Source organism: Eumetopias jubatus, unplaced genomic scaffold (genome assembly GCF_037043125.1).
Source record: "Eumetopias jubatus isolate StellerSeaLion01/CBP00866 unplaced genomic scaffold, mEumJub1_p1.0 scaffold_15, whole genome shotgun sequence".
Lineage (NCBI taxonomy): Eukaryota > Metazoa > Chordata > Mammalia > Carnivora > Otariidae > Eumetopias > Eumetopias jubatus.
This window is the reverse complement of record NW_028274821.1, coordinates 63,663,253-63,681,090: the sequence shown is the minus strand read 5'-3', so window position 1 is coordinate 63,681,090 and position 17,838 is coordinate 63,663,253. Positions and strand designations below refer to the sequence as shown.

The 17,838-nt window shown below is 39.6% G+C and overlaps 1 protein-coding gene across 4 annotated transcripts in view; it reads right to left on the bottom strand.

The window, feature by feature from the left end:
- INVS (inversin) overlaps positions 1-17,838 on the bottom strand; it is a 162,841-nt gene that overhangs the window by 143,588 nt on the left and 1,415 nt on the right. For all 4 annotated transcript variants that reach the window (XM_028108782.2, XM_028108784.2, XM_028108783.1 and 1 more), the window contains exon 2: positions 15,515-15,644. In XM_028108782.2, the coding sequence (XP_027964583.1) occupies positions 15,515-15,620 (106 nt within the window). In that variant the 5' untranslated portion in view covers positions 15,621-15,644. The remainder of the gene's footprint in view (positions 1-15,514; positions 15,645-17,838) is intronic.

Here is a 17,838-nt window from a genome sequence, read left to right as displayed (position 1 = left end):
GGAAGGGACTGATTATACAGGGACACAGGGAAATTTTGGGGTGTGATGGAACTTGCCTATATCTTGATGGTGGTGATTACATGACTACATATTTGTTAAAATTAAATAACTGTACACTACCAAGGATTAAGTTTACTGTATTTACTGTATTACACTTCAATAAAGTTTACTTAAAAACAACAAAAAATAGGGGCGCCTGGATGGCTCAGTTGGTTAAGCGACTGCCTTTGGCTCAGGTCATGATCCTGGAGTCCCAGGATCGAGTCCCACTTTGGGCTCCCCGCTCAGCGGGGAGTCTGCTTCTCCCTTTGACCCTCCCCAATCTCATGCTCTCTCTCTCTCAATTAAATAAATAAAATCTTTAAAAACAAAACAAAAAATACCTCCTACCATGCACTGTAAGTGAAAAAAATTTGCTACTTTCATCACAATGATCAGGTATTCATATATAAGTTGAGGGTAATATACAAGTTGAAAATGAGGGAAGCCAGTTACTTTTAAGGTGCTTTGGCATAAACTCTGCTAATGCAGGAGGAAAACTGATCAAATGAAATATTTTTAAAGGGAAATATAAATGCTAGGGGAAGAAAAAGAAGGTGCTGCATTTCTCTCTGCGTTGTTTTTGTGCCTGAAATTAAGCTACTGTGCTAGCTCTAAATATTTCAATATATATTTAAATCTTGGATGTGATAGGACCCAGAAGTACTTTATAGTTTCTTGGATAACTCGCTTTGCTGATCCATGTTCCCACGTATTCTGGTAATAAATCAAGAAATGTCATTGCTCTTGAAATCTGAAAGAACCTGACAATTTGTGTGTAACTCCTGGAGGGCAGGTATTCTTTTTCAGAGTCTCATTTTGAAGATGGCAGCAAGTTCTGCATTTGATTCAACATATCTGATAATAGAAGCCCCTGTGCACAAGTCTTCTGAGCGGTAAAACAGTGCTAGTTATTATTCCCTCCACAAGGGCCTCTAATATCTAATCCAGAAGACTCTAGAGATTCTATCACTGCATTTATAGATGACTCATTTAAGCCCGAACTCACTAATAAAACTAAAACATATTACAGGTAGAGCATGTTCTTTTTATCATGTGAGCCCTTCTGGAGTCAAAATGATACTTGTAGAGAATATGAGTAATAAGGCCAGTCTCTAGTTGTCTTTCACGATGCAAGCACACTCTCTACCTGCATTTTGTCTGCCAGTGTTGAGCAAAGACAGTAGGACCTAGGATTAGCAAGATGATGGTGATTCATATTTAATTTCTCATTGAAAACTTTAGTGAGGGAGAAGATTTAGGATCTGTGGTCACAAGAACAAATGTTGAGAAATGAAGGCAATCATCACATACCGGGATGATCCTATCTGATTAGGCTTCTTAGGGCCAAAGTGAAGTCAGCACCATGGGGTTAACAGTAACTGTACCTCCTAGGGTACAAAACTTTAGGCCAATTGCTATGCTTTTCCCAAGTCTTCTGTAAGGTGCAGGGAAACTTCTAGCTTTCTCTTCAATCCCTGAAACACTTGTTTTTGGGTGACTAGTATTACACTTCCCGACAGAGAAGATTTAATTAGGTTCTGTCACCACCATCCAATACATTACGCTTGCCTATATGGCAGAATTTGTGTATTTGAGGATCCTGAAAGCATGTCTCCCCTATTTATGATGAGAAAAGCGGCATTCAGCCTCATTTGGGTCCTGTTCTGAGTTGCTTTCGGGGGATAGTGGCTTTATGGCTAGTTTCTGAGTCATGAGAGTCCTATCAGGTTCTGAGCTTCTTGGCTAAAAGAGAGTAACTGAGAGAGGCCTTTACCTACCTATCCATCCCCCTTTCTTAGTTCCCTCAATTATAACATTTAGCCAATACCATTCCGGTCTGCACAACAGCTGATTCTGACATTCAAGTGAAATGATTTCCTGTTTGGAAGCGTTTGGGAACTGCAACACATTGTCCAAACGTAGGGCTTGGGATGTAAACGAATCTCACTGGACGGCAGTACACTTGAATTTGAATTCCTGTCAGGAGCAGCTAATAGACAAAGCAGCTGGCTAGTGTGCTGTGTTGTTTTAATTATTCTGGCAACTGTAGAGATGGCCTCTAATCCATGACCAATTGGTGCTTGCTTAACAGGGGCTGGCGTTCCGCATGTGCTCAGCCCGGACACAGCTCCGAGAGCTGAGCTGGAGCCATGACGGGAAAGCCACTGCCCAGTGCGTGCAGTTATTTTAAGGCTGGCTGAAGCAGAAGGGTCTGTATGGTTAATGGGCTAGTATGTGCAGAAACCAGAGCTCCAACTTAGCAGTTAGAAGACACGACTGTCCCTTCCGGTGAAAGCTGCGCCAGTCGACACACGAGCTACTGCGCTGCGCTGTCCACCACGAGCCAATGTAGCCTTCTTTACTAACATATCCTTTGCTTGTTCTCAAATGTTACCCGTGTGTGACATCAGAGATGCATTTCGTCTGCTTTCGCCCACTTCTTATGTCACAACTTTTGTATTGCCAGAATCTTGGGAAGGCATTTGTGGTCATTTAAATAAAACGATTTGCTTAGGGGCGCTTGGGTGGCTCAGTTGGTTAAGCGTCTGCTTTCGGCTCAGGTCATGATCCCAGGGTGCTGGGATTGAGCCCCACGTCGGGCTCCCTGCTTAGCGGGGAGCCTGCTTCTCCCTCTTCCTCTGCCTGCCTCTCTGCCTACTTGTGCTCTCTATCTCTGTCAAAAATAAATAAATAAATAAATAAAATCCTAAAAAAAAAAATCCCGTTTAAAAAAAACGATTTGCTTACTGTTATAAAGGCAACGTGGGAACAATGGAAAGAGCATGGGATTCAAAATCAAATAAATTGGTTTGAGTCTCAGCTGTGCAGTTATTGCAACTGAATTTCTTAACTTGTGAGTCTGTGTCCTGACATATAAAATGAGAATTATAATAATAAGGGACATATTACATTTTGAGGTCCCTTGAGATTTTACAAAATATTTTTACATTTTATCTCATTATAGTTGTTGTTGGCATCTTAAAATAGCATTTATACTCACTGCCTTTTTTTTTAAGATTTTAGAGAGAGAGAGAGGGCACGAGCAGGGGGAGGGGCAGAGGGAGAGGAGAGAGAGAATCCATAAGCAGACTTCCCAGCTTAGCACGGAGCCCAACTCAGGGCTCGATCCCAGGACCCTGAGATCATGAAATGAGCTGAAATCAAGAGCCAGCGCTTAATGGACTGAGTCACCCAGGCGCCCCTATACTCATTGCTATTTCGAAATTATCATAGCTGTTAGGTCTTCCATTAGACCTTGCTATTTAATGTATTAATAAAATATGATTGTAGGTATATTGCTATATACATCTGTATTTCAATACAGCTGCTTTTTTTTGGATTCCTATATATCATATTTAAGCTCTTAAAAATATATTTTTGAGAAGGGGTCCATAAGCTTTATCAGATTGCCAAAAAGACCTGTAGCATAAAAAAACGTTAAGAAAAATCCAGCCTAGATAACCATTAAGTTCATCAATCAAGGTTTAGACCTAATCAGTTCTTCCTCTCTTGTGTTTCTTATTCTCCGTGTTCATACATACGAATGTGCATTGTATGCACAAATACCTCCATACATGGAGGATCCACAGTTTCATAGTTAAAAGCATAAGCTTTGGAATCAGACTTCCAAGCTTCAATCTAAGTTCTGCTATTTATTAGACAAGTTAGTTAATCTCTCTATACCTTAGTTTCCTCACCTATGAAATGAGGGTAACAAGAGTACCCAAAATTCTCTGTAGTGTTTTGCTGTTTAACGAGTTAATAAGTTGCAAAGCACCTACACAGTACCTGGCACATATAACGTAACTTTATGAAATGCTGGCTAATTTCATTACTACTATTAGTATGGATGTATACATATGTAAGTCCATAAACATATGTATAGGGGTGCCTGGGTGGCTCAGTTGGTTAAGTGTCTGACTCATGATTTCAGCTCAGGTCATGATCTCAGGGTGGTAAGATTGAGCCCTGTGCTGGGCTCCGTGCTCAGCGCAGAGTCTGCTTCTCCTTCTCCCTCCCCCTCTGCTCTTCCCCTGGCTCGGGTACTCTCTCTCTCTTTCAAATAAATAAGTAAGTAAATAAAAATCTTTAAAAAGAAAACTACATATGTATAGAAGTATTTATAAAACATTTAGTGACCCTAACATTTAAGGTCATCGTTGAGGTAAAGGAAGACATAACCTGAAATAATGTCACTGCTCTAGCACTTATGAGACTGCTTGCCCTACCTAACTACTGTGTTGGGAGATGTCATAAACAAAGAGAGAAAATAACTTAGAGATTTACACTTGTTTAGAACATTGATAGGTCATCAAAAATTGTGGAAGAATCAGAATGGTGCTGCTTTGTCACTTTACCACGGCAAACAACCCAAACACTATTAGCAGTGATGATAGTATCAGTCATTACACACTATGCATATCTACAAATTATTCTGTTTAGTTTTCACAAAGCAAACAGTATTATTCTTCATTGCATTTAGTGATTTTCCATTTTGAGACATTTCTGAAACTATGTAAGACTCAATCATTTCACTTTAAGTCCAAGCTGACAATAACATTAATAAGGTCCTATTTATATTGTCTACTATGTGTCAGGTGTGATGCCAGATTTCTTTTTCAGATATACTTGGCATATATTATTATATTAGTTGCAGGTATACAACATAATAACTTGATATTTGTACATATTGTGAAATGATCACCACAGTAACTCTAGACAACCTTTGTCACCACACAGTTACAATTTTTTTCTTGTGATGAGAACTTTTTTTTTAAAGATTTTATTTATTTATTTGAGAGAGAGAATGAGATAGAGAGAGACAGCATGAGAGGGGGGAAGGTCAGGGGGAGAAGCAGACTCCCCACTGAGCGGGGAGCCCATGCGGGACTCAATCCTGGGACTCCAGGATCATGACCTGAGCCGAAGGCAGTCGCTCAACCAACTGAGCCACCCAGGCGCCTGTGATGAGAACTTTTAAGATTTACTCTCTTAGAAACTTTCAAATAAATGATACAGTATTATTAACTATAGTCACCCTTGATGTTTTACAGTCTTTATCCTGTTGAACTTTCACACAGCAAAGTATAATAGTCTATAGTTTTCAGATGAGGAATTGAGGCTCAGAAAGATTAAGTGGCTTAACCGAGCCTAAGCAGACTTAATACCACTAATAAGTGACAAAGCCAGAACTCAAAACTTGGATTTATCTGACTCTAAAACCCACAGTCTTGTACAGTATTAAAATGAATCTACTAAATTCTATTATCAACTATATCGTTGGTATTCAACCAAATTATTTGAGTTAAGAGAAAAAAACTACATATTACCAATGATAGCCATGGTATATAAGGAATTTACTATGTGTGTTTAAGCTTTTACGGCCCAGGACTGAGCCCTAAATCATCTGAATCGAGGATGTAATATTACATTAAAGCATTAATCCATTGCATTAGGTTAAACATTAAAAATTTCTATGGAAATGATATCTCATTCAGGGAAAGCCTCTTCAGTCCTCCTCCAGAACAATGGGCAGCATAGAAAGTGTTCAATTTAATTAGTTGTGTATGTAGAAAGAGATGCTCATCTGTTTCCATGGAGTCGAACACATCACCGACATACTTCTCCATGGAAACAGAGAAGGGAAAACAGAAAATGCGAAAGTGAATGAATTCAGTGAGCAGTTGGTGAGCAAAGATTCAGGAAAAAAATAATTCATCCGTAGTACTATGTTACTAGTTTAGGAAAGAGGAATAGCATATATTTAGAGATCATCAAAATGCACTACATAAAAGAAGATATAAGATACACTGAAATTTAAGATGACACCGTTGTTATTTTGGTGGGGATAGACAAATATTGGGAAATGCCAAGAGCGCAGGTAGGACTGTCCTGCAGTGCAGGACTGTCACAGGTGACATAATGGCAGAACTCTGAAAAGATGAGCAGTGTTACAGCTCAAAGTCGGTAATGAGACAAGGTGAAAGAACACAGAGGGAACACTTTATAAATATAAAGTAAATTTATCGGTCTGTACTAGTTTCCCATAATTTTGTTCTGCTTTGTTTTTAAGGATTTTTTCTTTGAGGATTTAAAATTACAGGAATATTTCAAGTTTTATTATGTAACACATTAGTTAATTTGTATGACTGAGTCTGTATAATGGCTTTTAATTTATAACACCCGGCACCTTTTATTTCCTTTGAAGGTTATTTTTCATTAAAATCATAAAGAGTTCACTTTATAAGATATTTTTTCTTGAGGTATTCTGACTTAAAAATTTTTTTTCCAATGGAATTTAGTGCAAACCTGCCTCTCAAGTCAATTTAATTTAATTTAATTCGATTCAACTCGATTCACAATTAATCCTGGCCCTCAAGATGATTATAGGCTTCTTGGGAGGAAAGGTACTTAAAAGAATGGTTATAACATTTATTGATTCCTTCAACAAATATATCTCATGTCCCTACTATGTGCCAAGTACTGCACTGGATTTTGCAGATACAGTGATGAATTAAACAGACCCCGTCTATTCTCACAGAAGCTACTATTTTATAGGAGAGAAATGTTATAACAGTCATATATATAAATATACAAGTTCAATGAAGAAACACTGCAAAGTTCCAAGAGAGAACACAACAAACAGTTTTCACTGAGCCTGGATGATGAGGGCAGGCCTCTTTGAGGAAGTGACCTAGAAGCTGAGGCCTGAAGGATGAGAACAGTATTTCAGGCAAAAACCCTAGGACAGAAAAGGGCTTGGTGGGTTTGAGAAAATGAAAGAAAGCCAGTTTGTCTCAGAACAGAGTGGATAAAGGTGAAGTTGGAGAGGGAAAGAGCTACAGGTGCACTTTTAAAATTTATTCCAGGTATAACAGGAAGCAATTAATGAAGTTTGAGCAGGGAACTAACAAAACTGTATATGGAACTTTCAGTTCAAGTAAACATGGAACACAACAAAAAAAAGTTCAAAAAAAAAAGCAAACTATAGTATTTGAGCTCTACACCTAGTGGTAAAACTACAACGTAATTATTATTTTTTAAAGATTTATTTACTTATGTGACAGAGAGAGAGACACAGCGAGAGAGGGAACACAAGCAGGCTTCCCACTGAGCAGGGAGCCTGATGTGGGGCTCAATCCCAGGACCCTGAGATCATGACCTGAGCCAAAGGCAGATGCTTAACAACTGAGCCACCCAGGCGCCCTACAATGTAATTATTACTATAAAAGTCAAGATAGGAAAATACTCCAAGGGGGAATGAAGAAAGCATTAAGGGGATTCTGGGGGAACAATGTTCTGTCTCTTGACCTAGTGGTGGTTACACAGATGTTTGTTTTATATTTATGTGTTAAACTTACATAATTTGTACATATTTCTCTAAATGTATACTTCAAAATAAGTATTTTTTTAAGGTTTATTTATTTATTTTAGAGAGAGAAAGAGCACGTGCACGTATGCGTGCCCAAGCCAGGGGGTGGGGTCGGAGAGGGCAGAGGGAGAGAGGATCTTAAGCCGACTCCCCTTTGAGCGCGGAACCTATCACGGGGCTTGATCTCATGACCCTGGGATCATGACCAGAGCCAAAATCAGGAATTGGATGCCTGACTGAGCTAACCAGGTGCCCCTTGTTTTGTTGTAATAAAAGAGTAGATTGAGGTAATGAAGCTGGGTTTTGGTAACAGACTGATAATTAACCCCCATATCCATTCACGTGTGGAGAAGTGAATCTGAGGCAATATTTGGGAAGATAGACCACGGCTGGGGGAGCGGGGAAGGAGAGCCTCTGTCAGCTGGCTACTGGCAAGTGATAGAGCAGCGGAACACAAAACTAGAACTTTTAGAAGTCGGCTCCCTGAGGGACTTCGCTCCAGTGGCTAAGCAGGTGTGCGTGCGTGTAACCCTCGCTGGGACAGTGTGGTCTCAGGACCCTCGGGGTCACAGAAAGACCGGGGGTGCCTGAGTGCGGCAGAGCTCCCGGGTATCAGAGCAGGGAAGCCGGCTGCAGAGACGGAGCCCCGGGTGGGCTCTCAGCTCGGGGTTGCCATAAACCAAGATCCACGGCAAAGCTGGGCCACTGCTCCTCCAGCAGGGATCCAACAAGCGGCAGTTGCAGGGAGAGTCCACTTCCTCCCCCAGGAGGAGCGGCGCGGGAGCGCACAGCAGGGATCTGCTGGGTTTGGAGACTCCACACGGGGTCGGGTGCCGGAGATAGAAACGCTCGGCCTGTCGGGTGAGCACGGAGTGCGGCCGGAGACCACGGAGACGGGAGTGACTGCTTTTCTCTGGGGCTCACTGAGGAGTGGGGCCCGAGTTCTCGGCTCCTCTGGGGCAGAGATTGGAAGGCCGCCATTTTCACTCTCGTCCTCCAAAGCCAAACGGAAAGCTTGCAGGGAACAAACCCCAGCAGATTACTCAGCCCGGACCAGCAAGGGCGGGGCAGTTCTGCCTCTGGCAAAGACATTTGGGAACCACGGCAACAGGCCCCTCCCCCAGAAGATTAGCAAGAACCGCCAGCCAAGACCAAGTTTACCCATCAATGAGAACTGCAAAACTCCAGCGCTCGGGGAATATAGCACATAGAATTCATGGCTGTTTCCCCATGACTCTTAGTCTTTCCAAGTTAATTTTTAAAATTTTCTTTGTTTTTTTCTTTTTAAAAATTTTTCTTCTTTCCTTTTTCAACGAACATCAATTACTTTTTAAAAATTTTTTCAATTTTCATTTTTACAGTCATATTCTATCCCTTCATTGTATTTAAACTTATTTTTTGTACATATATGTTTTTCTTTCTTTAAAATTTTGGGATACAGTTTCTTCTAACAGACCAAAATATACCCTAAATCTAGTACATGGCTTTGTTCTAGTCTCCTGCCTGATCACATTCTCTTTTTTTTAAATTTTTCTTCTTTCTCTTTTCAACCCACTTCTTATCAATTCCTTTTTAAAAATATTTTTTAATTTTCATCTTTACAGTCATATTCCTTCCCTTTATCACATTTACCCTTATTTGTGTGTCTGTATATATATATGTGTATATATATATATATATAAAAGTCTTTCTTTAAAATTTTGGGAGGCAGTTTCTTCTAACAGACCAAAATACACCCAAAATCTAGTGTGTGGCTCTGTTCTATTCACCAGCCTGATCATATTCTTTTTTTTTCTTTTCCCCCGGGTTTTGGGTCTCTTCTGATTTATTTAGTGTATATTTTTCTGGGGTCATTGTTACCCTGTTAGCATTTTGTTCTCTCATTCATCTATTCTTCTCTGAACAAAATGACAAAATGGAAAAACTCACCTCAAAAAATAGAACGAGAGGTAGTACCGACTGCCAGGGAACTAATCAATACAGAAATTAGCAAGATGTCGGAACCAGAGTTCAGAATGATGATTATAAAGACACTAGCTGGGCTTGAAAAAAGCGTGGAAGTTATTAGAGAAACCCTTTCTGGAGAAATAAAAAACTAAGATCTAACCAAGTCGAAATCAAAAAGGCTATTAATGAGGTGCAATAAAAAATGGAGGCTCTAACTGCTAGGATAAATGAGGCAGAAGAGAGAATTAGTGATATAGAAGACCAAATGATGGACAATAAAGAAGCTGAGAAAAAGAGAGATAAACAACTAGTGGATCACAAGGGGAGAATTCGAGAGATAAGTGATACCATAAGATGAAACAATATTAGAATAATTGGGATCCCAGAAGAAGAAGGAGAGAGAGGGGCAGAAGGTATATTGGAGGAAATTATAGCAGAGAACTTCCCTAATTTGGGGAAGGAAACAGGCATCAAAATCCAGGAGCCACAGAGAACCCCTCTCAAAATCAATAAAAATAGGTCAACAGTCTGACATCTAGTAGTAAAACATACAAGTCTCAGAGACAAAGAGAAAATCCTGAAAGCAGCTCGGGAGAAGAGATCTGTAACCTACAATGGTAGAAACATTAGATTGGCAACAGACCTATCCCCAGAGACCTGGCAGGCCAGAAAGGACTGGCATGATATATTCAGGACACTAAATGAGAAAAATATGCAGCCCAGAATACTATATCCAGCTAGGCTGTCATTGAAAATAGGAGAGATAAAAAGCTTCCAGGACAAACAAAAGCTAAAGGAATTTGCAAACACGAAACCAGCCCTCCAAGAAATATTGAAAGGGGTCCTCTAAGCAAAGAGAGAGCCTAAAAGTAACATAGACCAGAAAGGAACACAGACAATATACAGTAACAGTCACTTTACAGACAATACAATGGCACTAAATTCATATCTTTCAATAGTTACCCTGAATATAAATGGGCTGAATTCCCCAATCAAAAAATACAGGGTATCAGATTGGATAAAAAAAAACAACAAAAAACAAGACCCATCAATATGCTGTCTGCAAGAGACTCATTTTAGACCCAAAGACACCTCCAGATTGAAAGTAAGGGGGTGGAGAACCATTTACCATGCCAATGGACATCAAAAGAAAGCTGGGGTGGCAATCCTTATATCAGACATATTAGATTTTAAACCAAAGACCGTAATAAAAGATGAGGAAGGACACTATATCATACTTAAAGGGTATATCCAATAAGAAGATCTAAAAATTTTAAATATCTATGCCCCTAACATGGGAGCAGCCAATTATATAAGTCAATTAATAACAAAATCAAAGAAACACATTGACAACAACACAATAATAGTAGGGGACTTTAACGCCCCCCTCACTGAAATGGACAGATCATCTAAGCAAAAGATCAACAAGGAAATAAAGGCTTTAAATGACACACTGGACCAAATGAACTTCACAGATATATTCAGAACATTCTATCCTAAAGCAACAGAATACACATTCTTCTGTAGTGCCCATGGAACATTCTCCAGAATAGATTACATCCTGGGTCACAAATCAGTTCTCAACTGGTACCAAAAGATTGGGATCATTCCCTGCATATTTTCGGACCACAATGCTTTGAAACTAGAACTCAATCACAAAAGGGAAGGTGGAAAGAACTCAAATACATGGAGGCTAAAGAGCATCCTACTAAAGAATGAATGGGTCAACCAGGAAATTAAAGAAGAATTAAAAAAATTCATGGAAACCAATGAAAATGAAAACACAACTGTTCAAAATCTTTGAGATGCAGCAAAGGCGGTCCTAAGAGGAAAGTATATAGCAATACAAGCCTTTCTCAAGAAACAAGAAAGGTCTCAAATACACAACCTAACCCTACACCTAAAGGGGCTGGAGAAAGAACAGAAAATAAAGCCTACACCCAGCAGGAGAAGAGAAATAATAAAGATCAGAGCAGAAATCAATGAAATAGAAACCAAAAGAACAGTAGAACAGAGCAACGAAACTAGGAGCTAGTTCTCTGAAAAAATTAGTAAGATTGATAAACCCCTGGCCAGACTTATCAGAAAGAAAAGGGAAAATGACCGAAATAAATAAAATCATGAATGAAAGAGAGATCACAACAAACACCAAAGAAATACAATCATAAGAACATATTATGAGCAACTATATGCCAACAAATTAGACAATCTAGAAGAAATGGATGCATTCCTAGAGACGTATAAACTATCATAACTGAACCAAGAAGAAATAGAAAACCTAAACAGACACATAACGAGTAAGGAAACTGAACCATAATCAAAAATCTCCCAACAAACAGGAGCCTAGGGCCAGATGGCTTCTCAGGGTAGTTCTACCAAACATTTAATGAAGAATTAATACCTATTCCTCTGAAATTGTTCCAAAAAATAGAAATGGAAGGAAAACTTCCAAACTCATTTTATGAGGCCAGCATTACCTTGATTCGAAAACCAGACAAAGACCCCATCACAAAGGAGAACTACAGACCAATATCCCTGGTGAACATGGATGCAAAAATTCTCACCAAAACACTAGCCAATAGGATCCAACTGTACATTAAAAGGAGTATTCACCACAACCAAGTGGGATTTATCCCTGGGCTGCAAGGTTGGTTCAACATCTGCAAATCAATCAATGTAATACACTACATTAATAAAAGAAAGAACAAGAACAATATGATCCTCTCAATAGATGCAGAAAAAGCATTTAACAAAATACAGCATCCTTTCTTGATTAAAAACTCTTCAGAGTGTAGGGATAGAGGGTACATACCTCCATATCATAAAAGCCATCTATGAAAAACCCACAGTGAATATCATTCTCAATGGGGAAAAGCTGAGAGCTTTTCCCCTAAGGTCAGGAACGCGGCAGGGATGTCCACTATCACCACTGCTATTCAACATAGTATTAGAAGTCCTAGCCACAGCAATCAGACAACAAAAAGAAATCAAAGGCATCCAAATCGGCAAAGAAGAAGTCAAAGTCTCACTGTTTGCAGATGATATGATACTTTATGCGGAAAACCCAAAAGACTCCACCCCAAAACTGCTAGAACTCATACAGGAATTCAGTAAGGTGGCAGGATATAAAATCAATGCACAGAAATCAGTGGCATTCCTATACACCAACAACAAGATAGAAGAGAGACAAATCAAGGAGTCGATCCCATTTACAATTGCACCCAAAACCATAGGATACCTAGGAACAAATCTAACCAAAGAGGCAAAGAATCTGTACTCAGAAAACTATAGAATACTCATGAAAAAAATTGAGGAATACACAAAGAAATGGAAAAACGTTCCATGTTCATGGATTGGAAGAACACATATTGTGAAAATGTCTATGCTACCAAGAGCAATCTACACATTTAATGCAATCCCTATCAAAATACCATCAAGTTTTTTCACAGAAATGGAACAAATAATCCTAAAATTTGTATGGAACCAGAAAAGACCCCAAATAGCCAGAGGAATGTTGAAAAAGAAAAGCAAAGCCGGTGGCATCACAATTTCAGACTTCAAGCTCTATTACAAAGCTGTATCATCAAGACAGTATGGTACTGGCACAAAAACAGACACATAGATCAATGGAACAGAATCGAGAGCCCAGAAGTGGACCCTCAACTCTATGGTCAACCAATCTTTGACAAAGCAGGAAAGAATGTCCAACGGAAAAAAGCGTCTTCTTCAACAAATGGTGTTGGGAAAATTGGACAGCCACCTGCAGAAGAATGAAACTGGACTATTTCCTTACACCACACACAAAAATAGACTCAAAATGGATGAAACACCTAAACGTGAGACAGGAATCCATCAAAATCCTTGAGGAGAACAGAGGCAGCAACCTCTTCGACCTCAGCCGCAGCAACTTCTCCCTAGACACATTGCCAAAGGAAAGGAAGCAAGGGCAAAAATGAACTATTGGGACTTCATCAAGATAAAAGCTTTTGCACAGCAAAAAAAACAGTCAACAAAACCAAAAGACAACCGACAGAATGGGAGAAGATATTTGCAAATGACATATCAGATAAAGGGCTAGTATCCAAAGGTCTATAAAAAACTTACCAAACTCAACAGCCAAGGAACAAATAATCTGATCAAGAAAAGGGCAGAAGACATGAACAGACATTTCTGCCAAGGAGACATCCAAATGGCCAACAGACACATGAAAAAGTGCTCAACATCGCTCGGCATCAGGGAAATACAAATCAAAACCACAATGAGATGCCACCTCATACCAGTCAGAATGGCTAAAATTAACAAGTCAGGAAATGGCAGCCATTGGCGAGGACACAGAGAAAGGGGAACCCTCCTACAGTTTTAGGTGGGAATTGACGCTGATGCAGCCAGTCTGGAAGAAAGTATGGAGGTTCCTCAAAAAGTTGAAAATAGGGACGCCTGAGTGGCTCAGTCATTAAACATCTTCTTTCGGCTCAGGTCATGATCCCAGGGTCCTGGGATCGAGCCCCGCATTGGGCTCCCTGCTCCGTGGGAAGCCTGCTTCTCCCTCTCCCACTCCCCCGCTTGTGTTCCCTCTCTCGCTGTATCTCTCTTTGTCAAATAAATAAAAAATAAAATCTTAAAAAAAAAAAGTTGAAAATAGAGCTACCCTATGACCCAGCAATTGCACTACTGGGTATTTACCCCAAAAATACAAATGTAGTGATCCGAAGGGGCACGTGCACCCCAATGTTTATAGCAGCAATGTCCACAATAGCCAAGCTATGTAAAGAGCCTAGATGTCCATCAGCAGATGAATGGATAAAGAAGATGTGGTATATATATATGTATATACAGACACACCCAATGGAATATTATGCAGCCGTCAAAAAATGAAATCTTGCCATTTGCAATGACGTGGATGGAACTAAAGGGTATTATGCTAAGCGAAATGAGTCAATCAGAGAAAGACAAGTATCATATGATCTCACTGATCTGTGGAATTTGAGAAACAAGGCAGAGGATCATAGGGGAAGAGAGGAAAAAATGAAAAAAGACGAAACCAGAGAGAAGACAAACCATAAGAGACTCAATCTCAGGAAACAAACTAAGGGTTGCTGGAGTGGAGGGGGGTGGGAGGGATGGGGTGGCTGGGTGATGGACACTGGGGAGGGTATGTGCTATGGTGAGTGAGTGCTGTGAATTGTGTAAGATGATGAATCACAGACCTGTACTCCTGAAACAAATAATACATTATATGTTCATAAAAAAAGATAAGTCGGAGTGTAGCAGAGAAGAGGATAAGGAGGTAAGAGGAGAGGAAACAGATATATAGAGAAAGTAAGACAAAATTAATGACATTTTGGGGAATGGAGAGCCTAGTCAGAGGTTAGGGTGTATGGATAGAAGTTTTTGGAGACACTGGAAATGTAGGACAAAAATGAATTCTGATGGAACCAGTACATAAATTCAAATAGTATGGACTTTATTTTAAAGCCCCAAGTTGTCAATCATGTCACTAGACACTGGTGTGTAAAAGATTAAAAACAATATACATTTTTATTTCTTTTCTTGAAATAAAGAGTAATGACTTCTGAATAGGTGGAAATGTGGGTTTTTACTATATCTGAAAAATTCTTACCCATTTTCTGTCCTTGAATACTCTCTCTCCTACTCAGTTTGTTCTCTCGTTCTAGAACTTTAATACTGGGCTTCTCTCTCTATATATATGATAGGGAGAATGTTGAATCAATTTGAATCAATTGAATCAATGATAGGGAGAACACTAAATCAATTTTAAATCATTACAATTTAAGTAATTTATTTGTAAGCTTTAGTACCTTGGGTATATACTAAATGTAAAAGATCATTATTCACTATCTCATTCTAGATCTGTTACTATAGAGATGAATTAATTCTCTTAGCACCTTAGAGTACATGTCCAAATTCAGTGCCAAGCACACAGATATGTCTCAAGTACTTTTCACCTAATCCTAATCCATATCCTTAAATTTCAGGCCTTAATTACTTTCTTGTTCAAGTTCTGGAATGAAATATAAATAATGATACATTGCCATTAAAATGTGTGAGTACAGTGCAATTAAAACTCAGATTAACACACTCCCTTAGGACAGAGTTATTTTTAAAGTTTCTGTATTCACAGGGACCACTTACCTATGATGAGTCTATGAAGAGCACTCTTATCTCCATTAATAGCTGCTGCATGAACTTGGGATGCTAATGAGGAGCCAGGAAAGAACAAGTTCTCTGACCTGTTCATAGTCTTCTCAACACCTGGAGCACCCTGGAACAATGATTTAAACTATGACTATATGCAGAAAACACTTCTGAAAGCTGTCTCATCAGTCTTAAGTGGATATATTCTAAATATGGCTGAATAGAAGTATTTGATGAGGTGGGGCACCTGTATGTCTCAGTCGGTTAAGTGTCTGCCTTCGGCTCAGGTCATGCTCCCAGGGTCCTGGGATGGAGCCCCTGCATCAGGCTCCCTGCTCGGCAGGGAGTCTGCATCTCCCTCTGACCCTCTCCCCTCGCATGCTCTCTCTCACTCTCTCTGTCAAATAAATAAAATCTTTAAAAAAAAAGAAATATTTAACTGGGATTCAAAAAGTCTGCAGTCCTTGTCCTACCTAGAATTGCCATAATGTGGCAAATTAGATGACCCTTTGAACAAGTTGCTCATCTGTAAAATGAGACGGTTGGATGCTTCTAAGACTCTTACTAGGGGTTATCTTTTTTTTTTTTTAAGATTCCATTTATTTATTTGACAGAGAGAGACAGGGAGAGAGGGAACACAAGCAGGGGGAGTAGGTGAGGGAGAAGCAGGCCTCCCGCTGAGCAGGGAGCAGGATGTAGGGCTCAATCCCAGGACCCTGGAATCACGACCCAAGTTGGAGGCAGATGCCCAAGACTGAGTCCCCAGGTGCCCCAATATCAGGGGTTATCTGAGGAGAAAAAAGGAGGCTCAGTATTTAACCTTAGGCACAGGGCTCAAAAGCTACAGTGACTTTTTTTTTAATACATTTATTTATTTATAAGAGAGAGTGAGAGCGAGATAGATCATGGAAGGAGAGGGAGAAGCAGACTTGCCACTGAGCAGGGAGCCTGATGTGGGGCTTGATCCCAGGACCTGGAGATCACGACCTGAGCCAAAGGCAGATGCTTAATCGATTGAGACACCCAGGCGCCCCAAGCCACAATGGGTTCTGATTTGATTCCACATAATACTAAACATCAGAACTGAAATTGGGAATAAAGATGATAAACAAGCCACAAAATGAGTATGATGTGAACGTAATTGTCAGGTCCGAATCAACTAAATTTAAGTGCTAAATTAAAAGGTACTTAGTTCTATAAATAAACAAACAAACAAACAAATAAATAAATAAATACCTAGTACTTAGTTCTCTCTCTCATGCTGACAAAAGGAAGAATTTTTATTTGTTCTCTCCTTATGTTCTTTCTCTCATGCTGATAGAAGGAAAAATTTTTATTTGTCTCTCCTATGTCTCTTGACCTTAGGATTTTACTTGGAAAATTACATCATTAGGATCAACCATATTTCATTGGAAAGATTTTGTTCTGACTGGTAGTCTGATAGGGTTTGCTAGAACCTTCTAGAAATGCATTAGCTGCATAGAAAAAGTGAGTTCTCCAGCATAAGCCTGTTGTAGCAGAGGCTGGATTATGTCAGAAATGCAGCATGAAGAATTCAAGCACCTGTTGGGAAGGAAAAAGGGGTAGTTGCATCAGTGATCTTAAAATTCCTTCCTAAAGGTAAGATGCTATATCAAAGTTGAATGCCTGCAAGGACCTGGAAGGTAGTAAGTGTAAGGGAGTCATGGGGAGCGTGGCAAGCTGGAGCATACATGCATATCTAAAGAAAGCAGCTGCTAATCAGCTAGTTAACAGCTGCCAAAAGGGCAGAGAAGTCCTCTTCTGATTTCACCAAAAAAGTCAGTCCAATCTCTGACTCTGGAGAATTTGGGAGCTTTGTAGGAGAAATTTATCACTACTGATGAGCTAGTACTCGTGTTGTCATTGACAAGGATTATTGGTTCAAATTCTGTCTTAAAGTGAAAGTGTTTTAATTTTGGTAAAGGTCAGCTCTTCATGTCTTTATTTTGCTGACAATTTGAGTTAACACGCTGGCAGAAAATATGGGCTTTGGGAGACACTTCTGTCAGAAAAACCACTGTCACAGGCAGGATTATGTTAAAGTGACTTGAAAGAAGCTATAAAACAGGTGGAGGTAGAAACACAGGAAAGGAGGAATTGCGGAGGGCTCTAGGCCTGATTCTGTTAATAATAAGCAGCATGCCCTTAGGCTACCTCAGTTCTCTGATTTTCTGTAAAATATGAACAATGAAATAGGTAGACTATGTTGATTCATTCACTAAGTTGAGTGCTATGTGCTAGGATCTGTTCTGAGCTCTAAAACATGTCATTTCAGATTTTAAGTGATCAGAGTTTTAGGC